The sequence below is a fragment of the Lissotriton vulgaris genome, chromosome 6, assembly GCF_964263255.1.
Source record: "Lissotriton vulgaris chromosome 6, aLisVul1.2, whole genome shotgun sequence".
In the NCBI taxonomy this organism is placed as follows: domain Eukaryota; kingdom Metazoa; phylum Chordata; class Amphibia; order Caudata; family Salamandridae; genus Lissotriton; species Lissotriton vulgaris.
In genome coordinates this window covers 141,036,273-141,063,374 of record NC_141694.1, presented here as the reverse complement: position 1 = coordinate 141,063,374, position 27,102 = coordinate 141,036,273, and the positions used below count along the sequence as shown (strand labels likewise).

The 27,102-nt window shown below is 45.0% G+C and overlaps 1 protein-coding gene across 1 annotated transcript in view; it reads left to right on the top strand.

The window, feature by feature from the left end:
• The window catches only part of PARP1 (poly(ADP-ribose) polymerase 1), a 461,510-nt gene that overhangs the window by 182,642 nt on the left and 251,766 nt on the right, over positions 1 to 27,102 (top strand). Inside the window, exons 6-7 of the mRNA XM_086926179.1 lie at positions 8,098 to 8,214; positions 8,801 to 8,977. Of these exons, the coding sequence (XP_086782305.1) occupies positions 8,098 to 8,214; positions 8,801 to 8,977 (294 nt within the window). The remainder of the gene's footprint in view (positions 1 to 8,097; positions 8,215 to 8,800; positions 8,978 to 27,102) is intronic.

The window sequence follows — 27,102 nt, the reverse complement described above, 5'->3', positions numbered from 1 at the left end:
CGGGCTTCTTGCCTTTCACTTTCAGCCCGTTGTTGGTCCTTTAGTTTTTCTTCGACTGTTTTTATTCTTATTCTTAGTCTTTTTACATATCGGGGTTCATCCTTCTTTTCGATCCTGTTTGTAGTCGAGGAAACTTGCTCTTCCTCGTGAACCCTTTTGCTTTTTCTTCTTTGTCGCACTATTGCTTCAGCAGTGTCTTTTTCCCTACCTGTCTGACTAGTTCCAGGTCTTTTATCTATTTCTTCTGCCTGGTCCTTAATCTGACCTAGTTCAGGGGTAGACTGTATTTGATCTTCGTTTGTCAGTGATTCACTGGACTCTTCTTCCTGAACACGTTCATCTATTACTAACTGGCCTGGTTCATGCTCTTCGATCTCTTGATTTTCCTCCGCATGAACTTCTGCTTTGACTACTATCTGTCCCTTTCCAGTCTCCTCTGTCTGAGAAGGAGTGTCGATGACTTGATCTGTCCCTACTTGGTCTATTCCCTGATCAGATTTGATGATGGCTTTGATGATCTGACCTTCTCCTTCTTGTTCTGACTCACCTGCACTGTCCCACTCACTACCTAGGTAAGAGTATTTTCTGGTTCTTATTGGATCAAGAACCTGGTCATCAGCAGGAAACCATTCAATTTCTTGACTTGTGCCTGGTAGTTCGATGTCAGCGGGATCCGGACCCTCTTCTGGAGTCTCCTCAGCTGGACTACCTTCGGCTTCAGTCGCGTTTTCTCCAGTCACCTTCTTCGTGTGACTTGCATGGATCCACTTTGGTACACCAGCACACTTCACAGCAGTTGTGGTGACAAGGATCACTTGTCGAGGCTTGCCCCACTTCGGTTTAAGGCAACTCTTCCGGGTATGTTTCTTCAACACCACCCAATCACCTGGTTTCAGCTTGTGTGCTGGGGTGGTAGGCCATTCGACAGCAGTCTCTCCAATCTGGTGAGAGATAGAACGCACTTGGTCTCCTTTTTCTTTGCCCACCTGGCTTTCCACTTTTCTAGATCTCCCCATTTCTGTGCTAAGTTTATCAGTTCTTTAATCTGCGTCTTCTTCCCTGCGGTATTCAGGTTTTCTAGATCTTTGTCCGAAAATTCTACTCTGTAGGATTTCTGTAGTACTTTGGATCTGCTGATATCTATTCCCATACATACTGCTGTTTCCATTAATTTGTCATAGTATGATTTTGCGTTCCGAGTAAGGTGTTTGCACATGAACAACAACTCATCTTCCTCCCGGACATTCAATCTTTCTAAGCCCACATTCCCTGCGCTCAGTTCCTCTAGCTCTATTCTTAGCTTATAAATATCTAGTGGTTTTGGATGAGGGGTTCCCTTTCCTAATTCTCGGGTCCACCTTTCTATTTCCTCGGGAGTTACCACTGTTGCCCTCTGAATTCCTGATGAAGACTCTATTAGTACGTCTTGGTTCCCAGTCTGAGTTCTAGTTCGAGACATACTAGGTCCCTGTTCCCTATTAGGTAGATCCATCAAGGAAACCATGGACTCACATTCACTTGTCTGGTCATCAATAATGAGTGGTTCCTTTCTGGGCGGGGGCATCATCGGGGTTATGACTGGAGTTTTTGGAGTATTCATTCTGTCCCCATATAGAGGAAAAACTGGACCAATGGTTACTGGAATCGTCAGGGCTTCAGGATTTGGATTAATCTGAGCTATGGCATGTATGAGATCATTCCGCTGTCCTCTCAGGGCATCTCTTTCCTGCTCGTGTAATACTCGATTCATGGGGGGATCCTGCATCATTTGGGGTACTAGAGAAGGATATAGATTCGGAGCTGATGGAGTGGACAAAACTAGTCCTTCACCAAAAGGGTTGTAATTCGGGACCACGGGGTCGGGTCTACCAAATCCCTCTCCTCCCGCTCTTCTCTGTTCTATCCCTGTGGAATCGGCTTCACTAGTACTTCTCCTTCCTGAAGGTCTCAATGGAGTAGTTGAGCTCTGAGATCTGGCTTCTTCATTATAAGGCGGGGGACCTTTCATAAATAAGTCCTCTAAGAACTCATCTTCTGATTCACCCAGGGGCATCAGGTGTCGGGTTTTCTCAGTACATTTCTTCCCTCCCACCATTTCACTAGCTCCGAACATGGGGAATAACCCTTCTACCATCATATTTTGTCTCCACTGTTTCAATTTCTGCTCCTTGGTTTCCTTTACCATTTTTGGATACCATCGGGTCACTCCCTTGTCCATCCGGGGTCTGTCTCGCTCTAGAGCCTCAATCTCCCATTCCTCTAAAGCTTCATACTGAGTTAATCTAGGTCTGGGATGTAATTCATTCATTCGGGTCCTCAGGTTAAATAGGATTCTCCCGTTAAAAGTACCATCAATGGGAAATGCTAAAACTCCATCCTCCGCAGTGTACTTTACCCAGTTCTCTAACCATACACAGGTATGATACCCTTTCTCTAACATCATGAAAGAGGCTGGAGTATTTGGCGGAGGAATGATCACACCTTCCCTAGTCCGTACGGGTTTGTCAGTTTTGAAGAAATTCTTTATTTTGCTGACAAGTGACATTTTTCTCTTTCCTCCGTACATGTTGTGAGGTCTGCCTTTGCTCATCAACTCTTTATGACACCCTAGATTTCGCGGATCAGGCAGAAAATCAGGGTACCACATACACCGCTCGTAACAATCTATAAGCTCGGTGCGGAAAATGTTTACTTCGTTTGTGCTTCCAATGCTAGCGCGACTCCAATTTCTCAACAACCAATCAGTGCAGAGGTTGCAAAAGTTCTCGACCAATGGGTGTGCGGCCTTTTCGCGAGACGCGTTCTCACGCTCAGGCACTCACCCCTCCCTTACAATTTCGGCTTCACTACACACCCGCTGGTTTAACCAATACCAGCGCGGCACGAAGTGACGTCAGAGCAGCCCTTCGACTGACTCCCTCCTTTATAAGGTAACGGAAACTTTGTATTTTCTCTAAGGTGCTATTGTTAATTTTAGTCAACAACGTATAACATTCGCCATTGTGTAGGAGTGTTCTAAAGAGATAGAAAGTTCTTCTTTTACTGCAAGTAAACCACTTCTGTCTACTTTTCATACACTTCGGATAGACTTCTCTTGCCTACCCTCACGCAAGCATTAGAAAACCTGCTATTACCCAGTCTCATCCACTTCTTTCCGGGATATATACTAAGCCTGGGGTTCGTCAGCGTTTCCCTTTGCTATCATACAAGCTCCGATGACTCTATTACTCCCTTAGTGTGACCCTTACTAGGTGATATCAGACCAAGGTTTCTATCAGAATCCCGTTACTTTCATTCATACAGTTTTCCGAAAAGACCTAATTAGCGCTTCCAGTTCCACTTGAACCATGCACTAACCTTTCCTCCCTACAAATGACCTCAGAACGCGATGGATTCTACTCACCATCCGTTATACAATTCCCCGGGGATTTCAGACAACACTCAACAATCACACACAATTGGTTAACAAAACATATAATATTTAGCAGCAATACATATATAAATCATTTAAAAACAATTAGAACATTTTTAGGAAAAAAGAAAACAGTTGCGCAATAAAATATTAAGTAACACAGTCAATATTAAAAAAAACAATTTTAGCAGCACATTTATTTTTCACGGTTTATTTTCTATCTATCTTATCTACCTATCTTACTAGTCCTAACCATTCCTCTGATTACCAGAAATTACTGATAGAGCGCGCGGGTCACCCGGCTCACCAAACTTTTCCATGCACTGGGCCCTGGCGTGATTATTTCCAATGTTAACGTTTTACTGGGGTGAACCAGGTGATTTCACGCACGCTCCTATGAGTAATCGGTTGGGTGACTCTTACACCACATACTATTCATGTACCTGACTTACCACAGGCACATTTCTCCTGACAGATCAGGAGCTAGCAGTGGACAGGTGATAAGGGTTTTCCTAAAAGGGAGAAAATTCTGATTTACACATTTAATACCTTTAAATATTACTTTAATGTATAATGACCACAGACACCTTGTTGGTTTTAAGGGTTTTATATAGTATAAGTTTAGGACGAAAATGCCATTACAAGCAGGCAAATGCACAGAAATACATCAATGATAAGTATTAGAACCAGAATATAACTTTGGAGTAGAGTGAGTATCATGGAATAAAAGGGAAATACTATAGGGCATGAATCATAATGAATATTTATCTAATACAATTTTAATCTAGGGCAAAGAAGTGTGGAAAACCTAAATGTGTGACCTAATAAATTTATACTACTTCCTAAACCTGATGCTATCTTTCTAACTTCACGGCAACCATACTAAGGGAAAGGGAATAAGTGGAACAATCTAGATAAACAGTCGGGTTTAGCAATGTCCTATAGGAAGGGTAAAAGTGGAACATTTACTAATAATCAATTGCATGAAATTACATTCAAAGGAGATATGGAGAATATCACAGGCAAGATTGCTTTAATCAGAGGAGGAAAAGTTGAGAGTAAGTACAGACAGACACCTATGTCAATAGTTACCTAGGTGAGAATGAGGACTAACCCTGGCCACGGGTCAGTTGGGAAAGAACGGGACAAGGACCCTCAAGGATTCAGGGAATACCAGAAGGTGAGCAGGTACAGCTCATGGACAGTCAGGACAGGATACCCCTCAGGTCTGGGTCAGGACTGCGTTCATCAAGGCACGACCAACCCCTCACAGCATCGGATGCAACGCCAGCGTTACCCCCTCTTCTGCACGGAATCCGCCAATAACCCCGATTGGGTTTTCGAATCTCCCAGCAAAGTGCTTCGCTTAGCACTTAGGACTAATTTCCACCCCTTGGAGTTTGTGGAAAGTTTCAGGCAGAATGCTCCGCAGCACTCTGTATCAGGCACCTATAGAGTTCGTAGGGTCAGTGACAGGTCTGCTAGTCGGACAAGTCGGACAATTTCTCTAAGCTAAGCTAGGCTATTTATACAAGTTTAGATCCCCAAGCCCACCCATAAATGTTGCAAAATGACAAAGTCCCATCTTCTGATTGGTCAAGGGAGGTGGTTTGGTCATAGGTACCACCTATACTGCACGTGACATTACCCCTCCCCCTAACACCTGGTTCCCAGGCCTACGTGTGGGAAAGTACAATAGTGAAGAAAAGGTTTGCAACATTGTTGCGCATTTCAGAATACAAATAGCACATCTTCAAGGGCAAAGGTGCGCCTGGAAAGGACAGTCCCCTTTTCAATGGCCAATCTGGTCAGGTTCCATTGCTGCACGTCCCAGATCTTTGATCACGTGATGTGGGATACGTCAGCGTCAAAATGGATTCCATCCTCAATTCAAGGCCCTCATTTACGCGGTACATGAAAAGTAAGCGAAAACAAATTAATAACACAGAATAAAATGAATACACTGTACACCATGACCAACTACTCTTAATCCCTTATTTTATAATACTTATAGCATTAAGAGTTAGTGCAGAAAAGATGCATAGATAAAAGCGGCTTAAGATAGCATGAAGCATGATTAGTGACAAGCGGCCATTTTAACACCACTGCGCATGAGCGAACTTTTCCCTCCAGATTGCGAGTGCGTCACGTCACATGGGTATGACCGACGCATGCGCAGACTGAATTTCTGCAAAGCGGCCATTTTATTAATGTGCAAGCTTGATTACGATGAAAAAACACATAGGCAAGCCTCCTAGGGACACCCGTGTGTTGGGGAAATACAAATAAATGACAAACAATCAGAGTTAGTACAGTTATGATTTAAGCCGAGGTTCATGAAGAGAGCAAGTCGCGTTACGTGCGAATCCTTGCTCCATCAGCCTCCTTCCAGTGCAGGGGAACAGAAGCGTGAGATAGAGAGAGATTGAGGGTCTTAGTTTGATCAGAGATCAGGGCAGGAGCGATTTTTACTAGGATTTGAGAGGAGGCTGGGTCCCCAGGAGAGCCTGCCTTGATTTTGTGCAAACTTGATTCTGCTTCTGTTTCAGAGAAAGGAGAAAATTATCTGAGTACATTGATTTGGTGTTTGGGGTCCCTGTCGCTTTTATTAAGCGGAGGTGTGGTCTGAAAGGAAGGAGTTGGTTGGGGAAAAAGTTTGTGGATGTCATTAATTTTTTGGTGGAAATATGATGATACGGAGTTAACCCACTCTTGTGATTCATTGGATGAATGCCGACAGGCAGGGGGGTTTGTAAATTCTTTAACAATTTTATATAGCTCTCTCTGCGAGTTTGCTGCCTGGGTTATCCTATTGCCTAAGAACACTTTTTTAGCCATGGCAATTTCTTTCATATAGGACCCATGCGCTGTTTTATAATGTTGTCTGTCAGTTTGGTCTTTGGTTTGCCACCATTTCCTTTCTGCTTTCCTGACAGAGAGTTTGATCTTTTCCAGGTTCGGAGTAAACCAGGGGGAGATTTTGGTGGGAGGCCTGGATGCTCTTGCTTGGGTGATTAGATCTAAGGTCGAGGAGATCGCTAGTTCAAGATCGATAGCTTCTTTATTAGGATCGGTGGTATTAGTGATGACAGGGGGGGGAGAAGCAGGCGGCCAAGGAGTCTAAATTTATCTTATTCCAAGGTCTGCTCAATTTTACTTGATTGCTGTTTTGGGATTTTATATAGGTGCAAGCAATGTGAAATTTGATAACATAGTGGTCTGTCCAGAGTACTGGGGTTTTTTGACTGATTTCTACTTTAGAGGAGTTTGTGCACAGTAGATCCAATGAATGTCCAGCAGTATGAGTAGGGCCTGTAGGTAGTATGCTTAGTCCTAAGGAGTTAATATTGGTGATGAGATTACTGGTATGGAGGTCGAGGATTTGTTCCATATAATAATTAAGGTCTCCTAGTAAAAGAAAGTTACCCGAGGCCAGGGCATCGCTTCCACAAGTTTATTTACAAAGTGTTTTTTTGCACCAGGGGGTCTATAAATGAAGACAATCTTCCATGAGTCCTTATTCCCAACGGTTATGGTAGAGATGCACATTTCGCCCCAATTCTTTAAGTAAGAGTCGTTGATATGGAGCTTGGTAAATGACTTACAGATAATTGCGGTGCCCTCTCCTTTTTTGCCAGATCGGTCAAGTCTATGAATTTTATAATCATGGGGTAAAGCTATAAAGATGTCGGGGTGGAGGACTCTTGCAGCCAGGTTTCGGTAACGAATAGTAAATCTGGATTTTCAGTGTCAAGTAACAACCATATTTCTAGGGCGTGCTTGGAGAGGGACCGAGCGTTGGGGCTGAGCTGTTGGGGAGTGGCATTATCCTGGGTGGAACGCGAGGCTACATTTAAGGAGTAGAGCTCCTGGCTGGTGTATCGAATTATGGCCATTAGTGGTCGGGGAGTCCCAGAGGGGTTAGAGGAGCAAAAAAATAAGAAAAGGAAAAAATATGAACAAGGTACATGGCGTCTTGCGTCATCCAGGTGGGGATGGACGCAGACGGCCTCTTTACTAATGAAGAGGAAGTGGGCGGGACCGCAACTGTGATGCAGTGGGCCTAGAGCACTAACCCTGTTGTTCCAGGAAGTGAGGAAGCCTGGTAGAAATGGTGTTTTGCCCCTCCGCACAATCAGCACAAGCCGTGGCGGACCAGGGGGGCACCAGAAGTGCGAGTAAGTACAGTCAGGTTATTAAAAACAACGTGCAAAGTACAAATGATTAAAATCTCTGGCAGAAGGCTGCCTGACCTAGATTGTGTTCTAAGATGAGTTTCTGCAGCGCGCGTCTGCTCGGCGCACTTACTAATGAAGAGGAAGTGGGCGGGACCGCAGCTGTGATGCAGTGGGCCTAGAGCGCTAACCCTGTTGTTCCCGGAAGTGAGGAAGCCTGGTAGAAGTGATGTTTTGCCCCTCCGCATAATCGGCACAAGCCGTGGCGGACCAGGGGGACACCAGAAGTGCGAGTAAGTACCGTCAGGTTATTAAAAACAACGTGCAAAGTACAAAAGATTAAAATCTCTGGCAGATGAAGGTTTCTTAACGTGTGATCTGATGGTTATAGACATGCGTATATCACATATTCATTTCCTCATTCATCTTCAGTTTCTCAGTTTCCATAAACTTGAATGCCTTCAGGTTAAGCTGAGAAGAGTTGTTCCTCATTCTTTTCTTGCCTTACAGGAGCAGACAGATATGTTCTGGAAGATAAAGGATGAGCTAAAGAAAGCCTGCTCAACCAATGATTTGAAGGAGTTGCTAATTGCAAACAAGCAGGAAATACCGTCTGGCGAGTCCAATGTAAGTTTTGTTGCATCTCTGAGGTGGTTTACTTGGCTTTGTATTCTATATACAGGCCAATCGCCTACTTCCATATGATCTTAATTTTACCAGATATTTGAAGACTAAACAGTTTCTCCTAATTTGATTTGTTTACGCCCATCGTGAAATGTTTACTGAAGAAGCATACACCATTTTTACTGTTAATCACTTTGTAAGCTGTTAGCATGCAGCATTTGTATACCCCACTCTTACATTCAGTGGGTATCTAGTTGCTGAAAATAACTAGTGTTTGTGAAATGCTGTTATAACGGTGCCCCTTTCTTTTTCGAACTGGAATGTGCTCCTTCCTCTGCATTTTCTTTTGACCTGTATGTGTTTAGAGGTCAACTTCTTCATTTCCCTTCTTTCTTAATACTTCTGACAGCACAGAAGTCTCACAAGCATTGGTTTTCATGATAGTGCCTACAAATCATATAATCCATTAGGGCAGTGGTTAGTTCCTAGTTGTATGTTTAATTTATTTTCCTTGAATCCCTGTGTGAATTTAAGTAACTGTGATGGTATAGATTTCTTGTGATTTTGCTAATTATTTTTTCTTCCTTAGATTCTAGATCGAGTGGCTGATGGAATGGCATATGGAGCATTGCGTCCATGTGAGGAATGCAAAGGGCAGCTTGTCTTCAAGAGCGATGCATACCACTGCACAGGAGACCTCAGTGCCTGGACCAAATGTGTTGCCAAAACCCAGATGCCAAACCGGAAGGATTGGGTTATCCCAAAGGTAATTTTGCGGGTGATGTGATTTGAGTGGGCAATAAGACTTTCTGTATACTTAAGGATGGATTTCAAGATACCACATTACTGGTGCTTCCCAAAAATAATGACTGTTGGTGGGTTGTCTACGGCAGTGGTTCGTAACCTGTGGTCCATGGTCCCCTGGGGTACCGCAACACCTACTTGTGGTGAGCCATTGCTTCAAAAATTAAACATATTAAGCAATTATTAAAGTGTATATAAATTAAGAAGCAACATTGAACATTTTAAAACGAGTTGTAAATTTGAAGGTATTTGAAATTGGAGGCTAAAAGCTAAATTGGTGTCTTCAGATTGATTTGTGGGAGCTGTGGAAATGTGCAACCAAAATATAGTATGGTAGATGGGTGGCCTCAGTTGAATTTAGAAAAGCCTTCACCTTCCCACTAAAATGAAAATGTTACATCATTTGTGTATTTGTTTGATAAATGCTTGTTTTATGTATTGCTATGAGGTTCAAATCATCAAAATTGCTTAAGTCGTGGTCCGTGGCTTCCAAAAAAGACTCAGTGGGGGCCCGGAGTCTAGTAATGATTCTTTTGGGGGCCTCTGGTTTCCAATAATGATTAGATGGGAGTCCACAGAGGACAAAAGGTTAAGAACCACTGGTCTAGGGGACTACATCAAATTATTGCTGTGTTATACGACCATATGGTAAAACCTGAGATAGCAGAATGCTGAAGTGTCGAAAGGTATACATTGAGGTGGGAAAGTGGATAAATATGTATTGGTGAGTTCCTTAATTACCTAACTATCTCAAAATAGTGAAATATTTGAAGAACTACACTATCATGAATGTAATTCACAAAGGCTCTGTCGGAGGGAAGGTCGGAAACCGAAGCGAGGAGGCCGTATGGGGTGAATAGTGTAGGTTTTATTTAGGTTGGGTAAGACCCTTAGTGAATAAGGTGAACTATGGAGTAAGAGTCTTTTGGGAAAAACAACCAAAAGAAAGTTCAGAACGGTATGTTCGAGGAATATGACCTGCAGATTGTACACTTAGTATTAGATCGCCACCTGGTGATGGGCTCAGATGATTGCATATTGTTGTCTTCTTGGAAGAAGTCTTTGTAGTCGCGAGATAGGTGACTCCTCCCTTGGACGATAGTGCGAATGGGCATCAGCTCCATCCTTAGATAGTTTTTTTCCGCCACTGGGTTCGGATGAACTTTTTCCGCTCCGGCTAGAAATAGAGTTTTGAAGCACTTTGAAGCGCAAAAAACTTCCTAAAACTCTCCAAACTAACTTCGATACTGACTAATATCGTTTCGAATCCATCAGCTCGATTCCGGTCGTCGACACGGGCTGTTGGGCCTATCCACGCCGTGAGGCCTACACCTCATGGGAAGTACGCTCGATTCCGGTTGTCGACACGGGCCGTTGGGCCTATCCACGCCGTGAGGCCTACACCTCATGGGAAGGACGCCATTCAAGAGATGCCCCGAGTGTGGAGCAAATTTTCCACGCAGTGACCAACACGAGCTCTGCAACCTGTGCTTATCCTGAACACTACGAATCCAGCTGTACAGCCTGCGCGTTCTTTCGATCCAAGAAAACCATCAGAGATCGGAGGGCCCGTCGACACGACAGGCAGAGATCAGCTCCGGGACCGGTGGATATCTTCGATGAGGAGGTTCCACTCGTTCCCGAAGATGATTCCGATGATCTCCAGATCGTATCAGAGGCAAACGACTCAGATGACTCCATACCATCGGGTCAGCGTGTGAGTACTACTGCCCCTTCACCACACACAACACCCAGATCTTAGGCAAAAGTCAACACTCCGCCTCCGGGGCCCAGTCGCAACCGAAAAACCACTTCGACAGCCCCGCCATCGAGCCCGACTCCGAAGAAAGTAACTAAGCCTTCCGGTAGCTCGGTACCGAGCAAACTGCACGTGCCGATCCCACCAGCTCCCTCTGCACCGAAACCCAAAGAAGTCTTGGTTCCGAAACGTCGACTTCTAAAGACAAGGGTACGAAGCTAGCGTCCGACACCTCGAAGCCGACGAGACCAGCTTCGGTGCCGAAATAGACAAGGCCTGATTCCGATGCGTCCAAGACCTCGAAACCGCCTACGACACCGAAAACAACAAGGCCTGATTTTGACGCGTCCAACACCTCGAAACAGCCTACAACACCGAAAACAACACCTTCGGCGTTGAAAACTGCGCCAAAGGACACTGTAACAACTATGGCTAAAGGCCAGCAACAACCTCGTCCGGTACCTAAAAAATCGGCGCCGACAAAGGTTCCACAAGGAGAAGAGCTTTTCCAGCCAGATCCTCTGCAAAAGAAGATCTACATTGACCCAAAAACAGGTCAGGTGTCCACTACACCTCACAAGAAAAGGAAGGCAGATGAGACTTCCACACATGTGGTTCCAGCCAAGACGTAGGACTCTGCCACATCCCCTATGCACCCTTCTTCACCTATACTTCCTTCTCCTTCATCTCCTGCTCCCCATAACAATTCACCTCAGATGTCTCCTTCACATTCTCCTCTCATCACCACACTCACCTCAAAATGATGATGAGTATAGTTTAGGAGGAGGGTTAGACACTGATGAGCCTTTCCCATACCCTACAGGTGACACAGTCTAGGAGTACCCAAACCCACTGGATATACCAGATATTCCTGACCCACAGTCATACCCATCAAAACCTTATCCCCCAGAAGATAACATTGGCTTTGGGCACCTATTAAACAGAGCTGTCATTTACCATGGGGTTACAATGCATTCTGATGAGGCAGAGGAAGACGTTCTATTAGATACATTTGAACAATCACAGAGATCGGTCCAAATTCTTCCTATGATAAAAGGGGTCATCAAACATGCGCCTGAAATTTTTAAAGACCCTGTACGTACTAGAATTTTAAATCCTAGAATTGAGAAAAAATACAGGCCTGCACCTGCAGATCCAACCTACATTAAGGGACAACTACCGTTAGACTCACTAGTTTTGTCAAATGCTAGGAAGAGCGCAAACTCACAAACTTCAGGTGAGGCACCCCCACTTGACAAAGATTCCAAGGTCATAGATGCCTCAGGGAAAAGAATAGCTGCACAAGCTACCAACATATGGCGCAACGCTAATACACAAGCACTCCTTTCACAATATAATAGGGCTCATTTTGATCAGCTAGAAAAACTGCTAGAACATCTACCTGACCAATATAAGGCACAAGCAACTGACCTCATACAGGAAGGCACGCTTATTTCTAATGCCTCAATCAAGTGTGCACTAGATGTAGCGGATACTGCATCTAGGGCTGTAAATACCAGTGTCGTACTTAGAAGACATGCATGGCTACGCATTTCTGGATTTAAACAGGAAGTGCAAACTACCATTTTAAATCCGCCATTTAATCAAATCCAATTATTTGGTCCAGAAGTAGACACTGCACTTGAGAAGATGAAAAGGATACAGACACTGCCAAATCTATGGGAGCTTTACAGTCCACACAAACTAGAAGTTCCTTTCGTCGCTCCTTCTATAGAGGGGACTCCAAACAAACTGGTGCAGATAACATAACATCCTTCAAATCTAACACACAAACATCCTCTAGTAAGGGATATTTTAGAGGAGGGTATAGAGGTAACAACAATAAAGGAAGAGGTCGAGGTAACAACAGTGATCGAACCTCTTCCACCTCAAAACAGTGACTTCCCCCGGCTCCCCCAACAGCATTCCACTCCTGTGGGGGGCAGATTAACGCAATTCCTGCCTGTCTGGAACTCCCATCACAACAGACAAGTGGGTACAATAGATTATCCAGTATGGTAATTGCCTAGAACCTTCATCAACCCCTCCACATATACAACCCAGGCAGCGCCCAATCTCTACAGAACACCTTACTCTGCTCAAACAAGAAGTTCTGTCACTTCTACAAAAGGACGCAATGCAAATAGTTCCTTTACACAAACAAGGAACAGGGGTTTACTCGCTGTACTTTCTAATTCCCAAGAAGGATGGGGCACTAAGACTAATTCTCGACCTCAGGCCCCTCAATCGTTACATACAATCAGATCATTTTCATATGATCACTTTACAACAAGTGCTCCCACTGCTGCATCAAGGCGATTTCCTTACAACACAAGACCTAAAGGACGCCTACTTCCACATTCCTTTACATCCTTCTCACAGGAAGTATCCATGGTTTGTACTAGAAGGTCAACATTATGAGTTCAAAGTCCTTCCATTCGGAGTGACAACAGCACCACGAGTATTCACAAAGTGCCTAGCAGTAGTAGCAGCACATCTGAGAAGACAACAAATACATGTCTTCCCTTATTTAGACGATTGGCTCATAAAAGCCGAGTCATTCAATCAGTGTGTCGTACACACACATCAGACAATTCAAACGTTGCACAACTTGGGGTTCACCATCAACTACACCAAGTCGCACCTAAAACCCTCTCCCATACATCAGTATCTAGGGGATACAATAAATACGTCTACAGCTCTAGCATATCCCAGTCCAGCAAGGATACAGAGCATTCAAGCCTTAGTCACAGTCTTTCAACAGCAACAAGCTCTGCAAGCCAGAATGTTCATGAGACTAATAGGCATGATGGCACATTGCATCTTCATAGTACCACATGCAAGACTGCAGATGCGTCAGTTACAGGAATGCCTAGCACAGCAGTGGAACCAGGCTCACGGTCAACTAACAGACCTGGTATTGGTAGACAGCCGCACACATCGCTCTCTGCAGTGGTGGAACACCAAAAACTTGACAAAAGGGCGGCCGTTCCTCGATCCCGTTCCACAACTAGTGCTCACAGCAGACGCATCTCTCACAGGATGAGGAGCCCATCTCCTACATCCTACAACTCAAGGACAATGGAACAGTCAACAACATTTTTTCCATATCAACCATCTAGAGCTGCTAGCAATATTCTTAGCACTCAAAACATTCCAAGTACAAGTACAAAACAAAGCTGTCTTGATCCGGAGGGACAACATGACAATGGCTGTCATGTTGTCCGTCCGGATCAAGACAGCTTTGTTTTGTACTTGGAATGTTTTGAGTGCTAAGAATATTGCTAGCAGCTCTAGATGGTTGATATACATGGGTATTATATACAAAAGCAGGGGGGACACACTCTCTACAACTATCCCAGCTCGCACAGAACATATGGAGATGGGCCATTCCACAAAATATATATCTGTTGGCAGACCACCTTCCAGGAGTTCACAATCAGATAGCAGATCTGTTGAGTCGGCAGATACAACAAATTCACGAATGGGAACTACATCCGCAGGTTCTTCAACCATTCTTTCACAAGTGGGGTCATCCAGACATAGATCTGTTTGCCACACACGAAAACGCAAAATGCCCAACCTTCGCCGCCAGGTTTCCACACCCGCTGTCCAAGGGCAATGCGATATGGATGAACTGGTTAGGCAGATTTGCATACGCTTTTCCGCCACTACTACTAATACCATTAGTAGTGCGCAAGCTCAGACAAAAGTCTCTCACACTAATCCTAGTAGCACCCACATGGGCACGCCAACCGTGGTTCACCACACTGCTAGAACTATCTCTAGTTCCACACCAAAAGCTACGACTGACTCCATCCCTGCTCACTCAGAACCATGGAGACATCCGACATCCAGACCCAAATCAACTGAATTTGGCGATCTGGCTCCTGAGGTCTTAGAGTTTGGTTATCTTAACCTACCACCAGGCTGTATGAATATTATTAAGGAGGCCAGGAGACCTACTACAGCTTGTTATGCTGCTAAATGGAAGAGATTAAACATTTATTGCACCAATAACCAAATTGACCCCCTAGATGCTTCCATCCAGAATATCATTTGTTACCTTTTACATTTACAAAGATGTAACTTAACATAATCATCCATACACCTGCACCTTGCAGCAATTGTAGCATATTTACAAAACAGACAACATCTGTCTCTTTTCAGAGTACCTCCAATTAAAGCTTTTGTGGAAGGATTAAAAAGAATCATACCACCCAGGTTGCCACCTTCTCCAGGATGGAACCTAAACGGTGTTCTTACAAGGCTAATGGGACCCCCTTTTGAGCCTTTACATAAATGTGGACTGCAATTCCTCACGTGGAAAACAGCTTTCCTTATTGCTATCACTTCTCGTAGGAGAGTAAGTGAGATACCAGTTTTCACAATACAAGAACCTTTTTTACAACTACACCGTAATAAAGTGGTTCTAAGAACTAATCCAAAATTCCATCTAAAAGTCGTTAGTCCTTTTCATTTAAACCAATCTGTAGAGTTCCCTGTGTTTTTCCAAAACCCAGACTCTGTGGCAGAAAGAGCTCTACACACATTGGATGTTAAAAGAGCTCTTCTCCACTATATAGATAGGACTAAATCAAATAACTGTTTGTGTCTTTCTCTCCACCTCATAAAGGCAACCCCATCTCTAAAGGTGGCATTGCAAGGTGGATTGTAAACTGTATAAAAATATGCTATCAAAAAGCAAAACTTACATTAACAGTTCTTCCTAGAGCGCACTCAACGCGCAAACTAGGAGCCTCTATGGCTTTCTTAGGAAACATCCCACTAGATGACATATGCAAAGCAGCAACATGGTCTACAACACACACCTTCACTAAACACTACTGTGTTGATGTGCAAGCCAAGTAGCAAGCTGCAGTAGGCCAAGCTGTCCTTAAAACTCTTTCAAACTACTGCAACAGATACAGGTGACCACCGCTAGGGGAGACCCTGCTGCACAATCGATGCTAACTGTACGATCTGCAGCTCAAATGCCTTGAACGGAAAATGCTACTTACCAGTATGCATCTGTTCTTGGCATGTAGAGCTGCAGAGTTGTACACGCCCTCCCGCCTCCCCGGGACCTGTCTCTGTTCCAATTTGATCTTACTTAGATGCACACGCATGGACATCTTTTTTCTTTACTTCTGCTAACTCCATAATTTCCCATCATGGCGAAAAACAATCTAAGGATGGAGCCGATGCCCATGCGCACTATTGTCCAAGGGAGAAGTCACCTATCTCGTGACTACAAAGACTTCTTCCAAGAAGACAACAACATGCAATCATCCGAGCCCAACACCAGGTGGCGATCTAATGCTAAGTGTACAACTCTGCAGCTCTACATGCCAAGAACAGATGAATACTGGTAATTAGCATTTTCCTTACCAGGGGTCTTCTTCCGGTATGGTGTCAGGTGGCCCCAGGATTCGTGATTTCCTCTGTGGTGGGTTTTCCTCTGGGTGCCGAAGTCACTCAAAAGAAAAGAGAACAGCGGTCCCTGTTTGGTTCTGTTTTGGGGAAGTTTACTGAGTCCGTCACCACACCGTGTGGAAGGTCGAATAGAAAAGGTGAAGGGGGGGGGTTCTTATGGGGGTAGTCTGTCTCTTTATAAGTGATTATTTACACGTCTGTCAGGCGAGGCATAATTGAAAAAGGGGGGTAGTATGCTAGAGGGACAGAAGGATAACAATAAACAACAGTGCCTGTTTCCCTCCCTGCCTCACAGTCTCTCCCACCCCAGTCACCCCCCCCCCCCCCCCCCCCCACCCACCCCTGAGCGCAAGGTATCCGCTACGTACCGCTGTCTGCCACAACTTCTGAGTTGTGGCGGCTCGTGCGTGTCCCCCGGGGTCCACCAGTCTTCGGCCCAGATGTCAAGATCCTCTGGTTCTTCCAATGGAGGCTCCTCCTTGTCCTTCTGCGTAATGGTGGCGTCCTTGGCTCCTTTAGCGGCGTCCTGAACTCGGTCAGTGATGTCCTTGATGCTGTTGGCGTCTCCTCTCGGCGTTGCAGGTCCGGTTTGTCAGAGCCAGTAGAGAACCCACGACCAAAAAAGATACCAGGACCCTGTTAGGCCTACCGGCTGTAATAGGGCATTTTCGTTGTATGAATTGTGCGGTGTGCCCCAATTCTAAGGACCTGAAAAGCATTGAGATTAATGGCCAGAACCACACCATGCTTTCCTTCTCCAATTGCAACACAAAGAACGTTGTGTATGTGGTATTCTGCCCCTGTAATTTAGCTTACATAGGGCAGACCACACAAGCCATTAAAATGCGAATAGGTCAACATAAATCTAGAATTAGATGTAAGACTAGTGGGGCGCCATTAGTGCAACATTACATAGAGTGTGGACACAATGAGGAAGACCTCACTTGGGCTGTACTTGTAGTGGTAGTAGCCAAGAACAGAGGAGACCTAGAACGGAAGTTAAATTGCATAGAAGCTAGGTTAATTGAGAGATATCACACCACGACTGGGGGCCTCAATGATCGTGACGAATTATGGGCATTAATTTGAGGCGCAAACAGAAAGCAATTAGATCTGTGGATTGGTGCTCCTAAAGACTGATCCCTGCCCAGAGCTATACCGGCTAAGGTTCCTGACTGGTAGCTGTTGCCCATTACATTGGTATTTGATCCCCAGTAAATTCTTGGTCCTTCCGGGGTTGCTTACTCTACGTTCATGTGAAGTCCAACCGGGTTTGGGACTCCATCCTGGATATACAGTTGCAGAATGGACTTGGTTGTTAGTAAATAAATAAGATCCATCGTAGAGATGAGGGTATGTTTACATGTAAGTACACCTTGTATATAGTGTTATTTCCTTGATCGCATTGTCTGTTGTACTTTGTATGATACTTTTTAATGTGCATTGTGATCCGATTTGCTATGTGTAGATTGTTAATCTGGATGTGATGATGCAGTGCCCATTTAATATTCGTGCACATCTTAACGGTGATGGGACAACTCTCTGTTTTACTTTGTTCACCTTTCTGAACTGCGCTGTTTGTTTGTTACCGAGCGCCTGCCTTTGTATTTGGTTAAGAGTAGGTGCGCGAGTACGTGCCGTGTATCAGTCCTTTTTTTACTGTTTACACGGTGGTCCCCAGTCCTGTTTCTATGCCGTTGCATTGCTGCACGCAGAACTGGACGTCAGCTCAGACGCTCGTTTAATGACGTTGCGCTCCCTTTACTTGGACTGTCTGCTTACTCATGGACGGTGGACCGGCTGGGCGACCGTCTAGTGCGACTCCTGTTGACTGGTGATCTGGGGAGCTGTAGTCTTAGAGGTATGCATAGAAGTTCTCTGCCTTTAGCACGGGACTAGCTTTAAGTCCAGAGTGGTGTCCTAATAGACACGTGGGGAGTAATGTGGATCTTTGTTTGTTTGTCCCTCGTCCCTGACTACAGGTTTTCCCGCGATTCAGCTGAGGGTGTGTGAATCTCCCCGGAGTGTGTTTAAATACGCACCTTTGGAATATATACTTTTGAGACCCAGAATCTATAACTTGGAGGTAGGCAAGACCCTTATATGTGGCGTGTTTGGTGTAACGTTAGCATAAGTGGGTGATTGAGTTTCAGTGTCAGTATAATTGTGTTTTTTATTCTGTATGCGTGATAGATTTTGACTTCGCTTTCTCCCTTTAGTACTAAGGAGAGCCCGACTTGTATGCCCTTGACGAGGAGGTTGGCTGTATCCCCAGGGTTGTGTTCCTTGGGGGGGGACCACTTTAGCCTTTAAAGGTACCTAGACTGTGTATTGGCATCCATAGTGTAGTGGGTGTGTTTGGAGGCACCTGTTTGATTGTTTGTGTAGCCTTAGGTTTCACGCACCTGTAGATACCTGACTAGAGGCACAGGGTGGAGAGTAGAGATCGATGTTGGTGAGTGGGTCTGTATACCTTTTGTATTCTGTTCACGCCTTGGATGATTTACTCCTCTTTCTCCCCGCTCATTTGGCGGTCACATATAGTCACTTGATAATATTTGAAATAGCGACCTTTTGGCTCGTTTGGGTGTTGGATTGATTTCTTGAGCCTTCACGTCTTTTCACTTTTCGGTGGGCACTGCATTGCCATAGACGGGTGAGAGGTTGTTTGCGGCATAGTTTGTTTTTAGGAATTGTTCAAATTGTGTTATATGTGTTTTTTCAGTACCCCTGTCCTGATGAAGCCATAAGAAACTACTGGCGGAAACGCGACCGCGACTGCGTCGACACCTGCTTAAGGAGTCCTACCACATTGTATATTCTGTGAATAAAATTAGGTGCCTTGAATAATCATTACTTTGTTTGTGATTATAAGGAATACCAACTTACGCGCTATAAGGACTACCTTGGTTGTGATATTCCACTCAAACTGAGGAGTGGGTATTGACAGAAAATTGATTGTGTTTTTCTTTTTTCTTTTTGTTTAGGGTACACTGTTGTATATATAATGTATATATTGCACTTATAGGCTTTTGTCTTTTGTCTATTGTATATATTTTGGCCACCTTGTCTTGTGATTCATATAATTGTCCTTCTTAAATTATATCATTTAATGACGACAGAAATAACTGTAGAAAACAGGATAATAAAATGTATCCTGTTTTGAAGTAGCCCAAGTTTTATTGATTCCTCAGTACCACTTGTTCTACTTTTTCATCCTTGTGATGCTCCTTGCCCAGGTATGGGAGGGTAATTTGGGCAGAACCCCTGTTTATTACGTAGCAGGTCCGGTTTCAGCAGGCGCGCCGATAGTTGTTTCTTCCGGGTATTTTTGCTCGTCGTGACCTTGGTACAGGCTCTCCGATTGGCCTGTTCGTGGAGGTCGGCCTCCCGGGAAAACCAGTTCCGGTTCAAGTTTGGCACGCTGTGACATATCGGCGTCTTAGCCCTCATTAGATCAGTGAGGACTCCATTGTGTTATGTTGCCATTATGATGTTTAGTCTCCCGACCCAGCCCTTCCTCACATTCCCCTACCCTATCTTTCTTGTTTACAAGGAAAGGACCTTGAGGGTATCTAGAAAGGAAATCTGCATTAGCGTGATCTTTTCCTTTCCGGTGGTGGACGGTGTATATAAAAAGTTGAAGAGCTAGGAACCATCGTCAGATTCTGGGGTTATGTCCCTTGTTCTGGGAGAGCCACTCAAGGGGGCATGATCTGTATATAGAAGGAAGTCCCTACCATCAAGATAATAGCGGAGTGCTTCTACTGCCCATTTAATGGCTAGGGCCTCTTTTTCAATCACCGCATATCGGGTTTCTCTGGGATATAGCTTGCGGTTAATAAAAATGATTGGTCTTTCTTGTTGTTCTTCGTCTATTTGGGACAAGATTGCGCCAGTACCACTATTCGATGCGTCTGTTTGTAAAATCAAAGGCTTTTCATAGTTAGGATGTTATGTTATGAAAATGTATTCAGCGCACAGCTGCTCCAGCGAAGGAGCGTCCCGGCGCTTGACAAGGTAGCCAACACAACACAACTAAGGAGATAATGAGCTAAAAGGGAACGGACTCAGGGAAATAAAAAAGTCTTGATGGCCCTACGAAATAAAAAGAGATTATCAGACGCACGTATCTTTAAAGGAAGGGAGTTCCACAGGGCAGCAGCCCGTGCTCGAAATGAGCGGCCTCCAGTTCGGCTAAGTTTAAACCGAGGGACCACTGCTAGGTCCTGACCTAGAGATCTCAACGAACGGGCAGGAACATAAGGCGTCAAAAGATTCGTGAGAATCAGGGCCGAGAAGGATTTAGGAGAAAGGGACGGGAGGTGATGAGACGTTTCAGTTTTTGAAAGGCTCTTGGTTCTGTGGGAGAGGGATTTTTCAGACGCTTCTCTGTGAGTATAGTTTTTTTGAGTAGATCCATTAAAAGACTGGCAATCTGTGAGAAATGAGGAATAAACCTCCTGTGGTCTAATACCTCCCTCTTCTTGGTGAAAGCCCAGGTATATTTGGCAGATAGTCTGCTTTTAGCTGGATTGATGGTCAGGCTACCGCTTCCCAAAGTTTGTACTACAGATAAGTGTTGAAGGCGTTCTTCCCAGGAATTACTATAGATGATAATGTCATCTAAGTAAGCAGCCGCATATTGACTATGATCCTGTAGCATTGTATTCATGAGCCTCTGAAACATTGGTGGGGCTCCGTGTAGCCCAAAGGGCAATACCTTAAAATGGTACAGGCCAGTAGGGGTACAAGGGGCACCTGCCAATATCCTTTACAAAGGTAGAGTGTGCTAATGTATTGGGCCTTTCCGAGCTGCTCTATCATTTCATCGACTCTAGGGAGGGGGTATGCGTCAAACTGGGACACCTTATTTACCTCCCTAAAGTAGATACAGAATCGAATGGACCCATCGAGTTTCGGCACCAGTACTATAGGGGAACTCCACTCGCTTTTAGAGGGTTCAATAATGTCCAATTTTAACATTTGTAGTACCTCTTGTTCAATGGCCTCTCTCCTGGCCTCAGGGATCCTATATGGCCTCAGACGTACTGTTTTACCAGGTTTTGTGTGTATTTCATGCTGTACTAAACTAGTTATACTTGGGACTAAACAAAATACTTCTTGTTCGGGTTGTAAAGTTGCTTTTGGCTCTTGGCTAAGGTTGTCAGGCAAATCTGTATCTATGCTTTGGTCTACTAAAGCGGGGGCTGGATTCACAACTAGTACAGGCTTAGGTCCTTCCCACTTTTTCAATAGATTGATATGGTAGATTTGAGTGGTATTACCAGAGGGATCTATTTCTATGTTATAGGTGACAGGTGTTACCTTGTCAACAACTTTAAAGGGTCCCTGCCACTGGCTCAGTAGCTTGTGTTCCGATGTGGGTCATAATAGGAGGACCTGTTCTCCTACCTGGAGAGATCTGTTCTTAGCGACCTTATCATACTGTTTCTTTTGGGCAGTTTGGGATTGTTCCAGGTTTGTTTTCACTATTTCCCGTACCCGATTCAAGTGGGTTTTAAGATTAACTACGTACTCTAGCAAAGGTTTAGAGGTGTCAGCGTCCTCTTCCCACTCTTCTCGGGCCATATCTAAGAGGGTACGTGGTGGTCTACCATACAATAATTCAAATGGAGAATATTCCAAACTCTTTTGCTGGCTACATCTGATAGCAAACAGGGCGAGGGGAAGCATGTCATCCCACTTGCGTGCTTCCAAATTGAGTAGCGTTCTGAGGGTGGTTTTTAATGTGGCACTATATCGTTCCACTAATCCGTCCATCTGAGGGTGGTAGGTGGCGGTACAGATCTGTTTATTATTTAGCTCCTGACATACTTGCTTCATCAATTTGGAGGTAAAAGGGGTACCCTGATCAGTGATTATTTCCTTAGGGAAACCTACATGTGAAAAGATGTTGATCATGGCTTTAGCTATCTGTGTTGTATTAGGTTGTCTATGTGCTATGGCTTCTGGGAATCTGGTAGCGTAATCAACTAATACTAACACGTAGCGATCACCACTACGTGATGGTAAAATAGGACCTATTATGTCCATTCCTACCCTAGTGAAGGGTACATCAATAACAGGCAAAGGGTTCAAGGGAACACAAGGCGGAATGTAATGGCTAGTTTTTTGGTCTCAACCTCTGCCAATGCGCTTGCGCATTGCAGATGTCGAGACTTACAGTTGGATCCACGAAAGCTAAACCAGGCGGATGTTAGAAGTGTACCTGAATTCCAGAGATTCTCCGTGGAAGCAGATGACTTGAAGGGAGGACCCCAGCTGAATATTTCCCAATTCCCTCACCTCCCTGGACCCGGATCTCTCCAAGGCCAGGAACGAAAGGGAAAGGGGAAGTGGATAGACAAACAAGAGAGACGTCCACACAGGTGTCTTCTGACTCTTCTTATACTGCAAGTCACACCTAAAACATTAAGAACATCATTAATACAGTTCCTGTAACTACTGGCCTTCTCTAGCACTAGTTTCCCTCGAGACTAGACTCCTACCTTAAGCTTGTGTGGAATTAGCTGCTCTCTTAGAATGTCCAGAATTAGTATCAATTGCTTGAGAATATTTAAGCACTATAGTTCGGTGACAGGTTGACCTTTATGAAGAAGATATGGCGGTAAACAGCGGTATTAATTATATGCATACAATTGAATACCCCTATCTACAAGAGCAATTGAAGGCTGTCACAAGTGCTGACTGATTCGATGAGAAAGCCTTGACTACAACAGTTCCAGAAGTTACTTCACTCCTTGCTATTTCAGTAGTACTAGGACAGTTCTGCTCAGACTCTTTACTTGACGTCAAACTCAAATGAATAGACCAGTAATTGCTAGTTGCTTCTCAAAAGCTTTAGTCTTTAAACGGTAGTCTCTAGAGTTGGTTCAAAATACTTTTTCTCACAAAAAGGAACTCAAATGGAAACCTACTTTTGGTAGAGACGAATGTCAGGAAACTCTCTCTGGAAGGACGACCCACAGGATTCCACTCTTCTTTCAGAAGCACGAAGATACTCAAACTGTGTTCGACAGGAAACAGGCTCGAACTCTGCTCCAGGCTCTGATGAGACGGAAAGACTAACTCAGGTGCAAAGCACCTCAGAACACAGAATCCGTCACTTGAAACTAAAGGAGACGGAGACGTCCCATCTGACGGAAAATGAGGTTCCTTGAATATCAATTAACCTCGCACTGACAGGTAGTGCCGAAACTCAGGATAATGCGGAGAATAGACGCACTAAAGATAAGCGCGTCCGTCCGCCAGAAAATGACAGTTGAAGTGCGCGGTGCTGGGCACGCGAGCGCACGAAATGGCCGACAGTCAGCTGGGAGCTGGAACGCTGACCTAAAGGGCAGAAAGGCACAACCAGGAACCACCCCGAACCTAAGCAACCCACTGTTGAGCTACTCGCTGACGCCAACTCCTTATGGATAGAGTAGGAGCCAAACCAGAAATCAAAGGACATTTTAGTCTCCCAGACTTAGTTAGACTAGCACCAGATCGGACTCTGACAGCGGATTGCGCCGAGTGCATGTGCCCGTGCACACGCTTGCCATTTGCTTCCCGAGCCGCCTACCTCGCATCAACCGCCACAGCAATGCCGAGAGCTTCACTTCAAAGGTATCTGCTCCTCCGCCCCCTGCTTCACACGTCAAACGAATGCGCCCCCCCGCAATGCTGAGAGCATTTCGCGGCCGCTTTTAATTTAATTTTGCGCCCGCTTTTAAGTATCCTGCGTGTCTTTTGCGCTTGTTAAAATTATTTAACCCTAGTTTTTTTTGGCCTCCCATTCAAACAGTCACTTTTCATGTCATAAGGTTTCTTTACATGTACATACCAAGTAAACATGTATATATGCTTTCATCACAGTGTGTCACCTAGGCTTTCCACTTGTTACAGGTGATACGAATCCACGTGCCTTTTGATGTTTTATTTTTGTTCCCACCTGCAACAAAAGTGTTGCTTAAGTATTTATTTTGGTACTAGTTCATTTTAATTCAAAGCTATCCCTATCAAATCAATCACGCTAAAGATCCCAGAACTCATACCCTACCTTTCGTCTTCTAACAGGACGTCTTTAAAAACTCGACCTCTGCCTTTATTTTATTATTCATGTTATTCCGGAAGAGAATGGGCGGAAGTCCCGGAAGCCCTACCCACAGTGGACTTCATTTAGGCATGTGGTAAAAGAGTCTAAAAAAGAACTAGAGTGCTGCCTCAAGTACAGCACCGTTGGGATGCACAGCATCACTGAAAGGGTTTATAGGACATTGGCAAATGCTGGTATTTAGTCTTCTATTACTGTTTATGACTTCGTTTTAAAACAAGATCAGTAAGTTATCACTCCCCCGAGGCACGCACAAGATGCATGTTCTATTCGTGTATTCTTTAACTTCACACCCGGGCGTGGCCACTTCAAACAGTACGGTCAGGACATGAGAACGGTAGTGTTTCCAGTATAGAAGCAGCCAGCCTTTCCAGCCCTCTCCCCTCTGCTGTGCGTTTATTAGCGACCGGGGTAGCTCTTTGTACATTGAGTACAGCGCCCTGCAAAATGCATTTCCCAGACTGCAGCAGCATTCTTGTTAAACATTTTTGTGCAGATTTATATAGCTCGTACTCGACCCGAGGGTGTCAGAGCTCGTTTACTCGACGAGCACCAGTTGCATTCAACGACACATTCATTTTTTTAGGCACGGGGAGATGAAGCGATTTGCCCACAATCAAAGGATGTTCAAGCTTCCAGGCAGGATCGAACCTGGTCCCCCAATTTCAAGATCTGTTGCTCTAGCAGTTAAGCCACCTTCTGTCCTCTCTTCTCCTTAAATGTCTTCTATCACTTCTTCCATTGCCTGCCTTCGTATCTGAAACTTCCCTGGTTCCAAACTTCTTTTGCTATTTTTTTTAATAACAGCATGGGTAGCTTTTAGTAAAGCTTGGCATGCGCCTATGCACACACACCCCCTCACCCTCACACACCCCCTCCCTCACCCTCACACACCCCCTCCCTCACCCACTCTTACCCTCACACACCCTCGCCCTCACACACACCCTCACCCTCACACACACCCTCACAGACCCTCACACACCCTCACACCTCCTCCCCTTCACACCCCGTCACCCTCCCACCCCGTCACCCCCACACACTCACACCCTCACACTCCCTCACACACCCACTCACCTCACACACCCACTCACCTCACACACCCACTCACCTCACACACCCACTCACCTCACACACCCACTCACCTCACACACCCACTCACCTCACACACCCACTCACCTCACACACCCACTCACCTTACACACCCACTCACCCCACACACCCCCTCACCCACTCACTCTCACACACCCTTACTCTCACACCCCCTCACTCTCACACCCCCTCACCCTCACACCCCCTCACTCTCACACCTCCTCACTCTCACACCCCTCACTCTCACACCCCTTCACTCTCACACCCCCTCACCCTCATAACCTCACACCCCCTCACCCTCACACCCCCTCACCGCCTCACACCCCCTCACCGCCTCACACCGCCTCACACCCCCTCACACCGCCTCACACCCCCTCACCGCCTCACACCCCCTCACCGCCTCACACCCCCTCACCGCCTCACACCCCCTCACCGCCTCACACCCCCTCACCGCCTCACACCCCCTCACCGCCTCACACCCCCTCACCGCCTCACACCCCCTCACCGCCTCACACCCCCTCACACTCACTCACTCACCCTCACACTCACTCACCCTCACACCCCCTCACCCTCACACCCCCTAACCGTCACCCACCCTCACCCACCCTCACCCACCCTCACCCACCCTCACCCACCCTCACCCACCCTCACCCACCCTCACCCACCCTCACCCACCCTCACCCACCCTCACCCACCCTCACCCACCCTCACTCACCCTCACTCACCCTCACTCACCCACCCTCACCCACCCTCTCCCTCACACACCCTCACCAGCACAGTATAACAAAACCTAGCATAGCATAACAAAAAAAGCATAGGATAGCAAAACATAGCATAGCATAACAAAACAAAGCATAGGATAGCAAAACAAAACATAGCAAAACACAACAAAGCATAGCATAGCATAACAAAACACAACAAAACATAGCATAGTATAACAAAGCATAGCATAGCAAAACAAGGCATAGCATGGTATAACAAAGCATAGCATAGCATAACAAAACATAGCATAACAGAACAAAACAGCATAGCAAAACATAGCATAACAAAACAAAGCATAACAAAACAAAGCATAGCATAACAAAACAGTATAGCATAACAAAACATAGCATAGCAAAACAGCAAAGCATAGCACAACATAGCATAGCATAACAAAACACAACAATACATAGCATAGCATAACAAAACACAGCATAATAAAACACAACAAAAAAGCATAGTATAACATAACACAACAAAACAAAACATAGCATAACAAAACATAGCATAAGATAGCAAAACTAAACATAGCATAGCATAACAAAACAAAGCATAGGATAGCAAAACATAGCATAGCATAACAAAGCATAGCATAACAAAACAGCATAGCATATCAAAACACAGCATAGCATAGCATAACAAAACAAAACATAGGATAGCAAAACAAAACATAGCATACAGCATCACTCAGCACCTCCACAGCATCACTCAGGGGCACCACAACATCACTATGTGCAACCACAGCATCACTGAACGCCACAGCATCACTCGTTCGCCATCACATCACTACTCAGTGCCACCACAGCATCAATCTGTGCAACCATTCAACTACTGGTTCAAATATGTTCTATTAATGTTTCAAACTTTATTACAAATGTAACAAAAAGATGTTATTATTTCACTTCTGTTCTTGGATTTTCGTCAC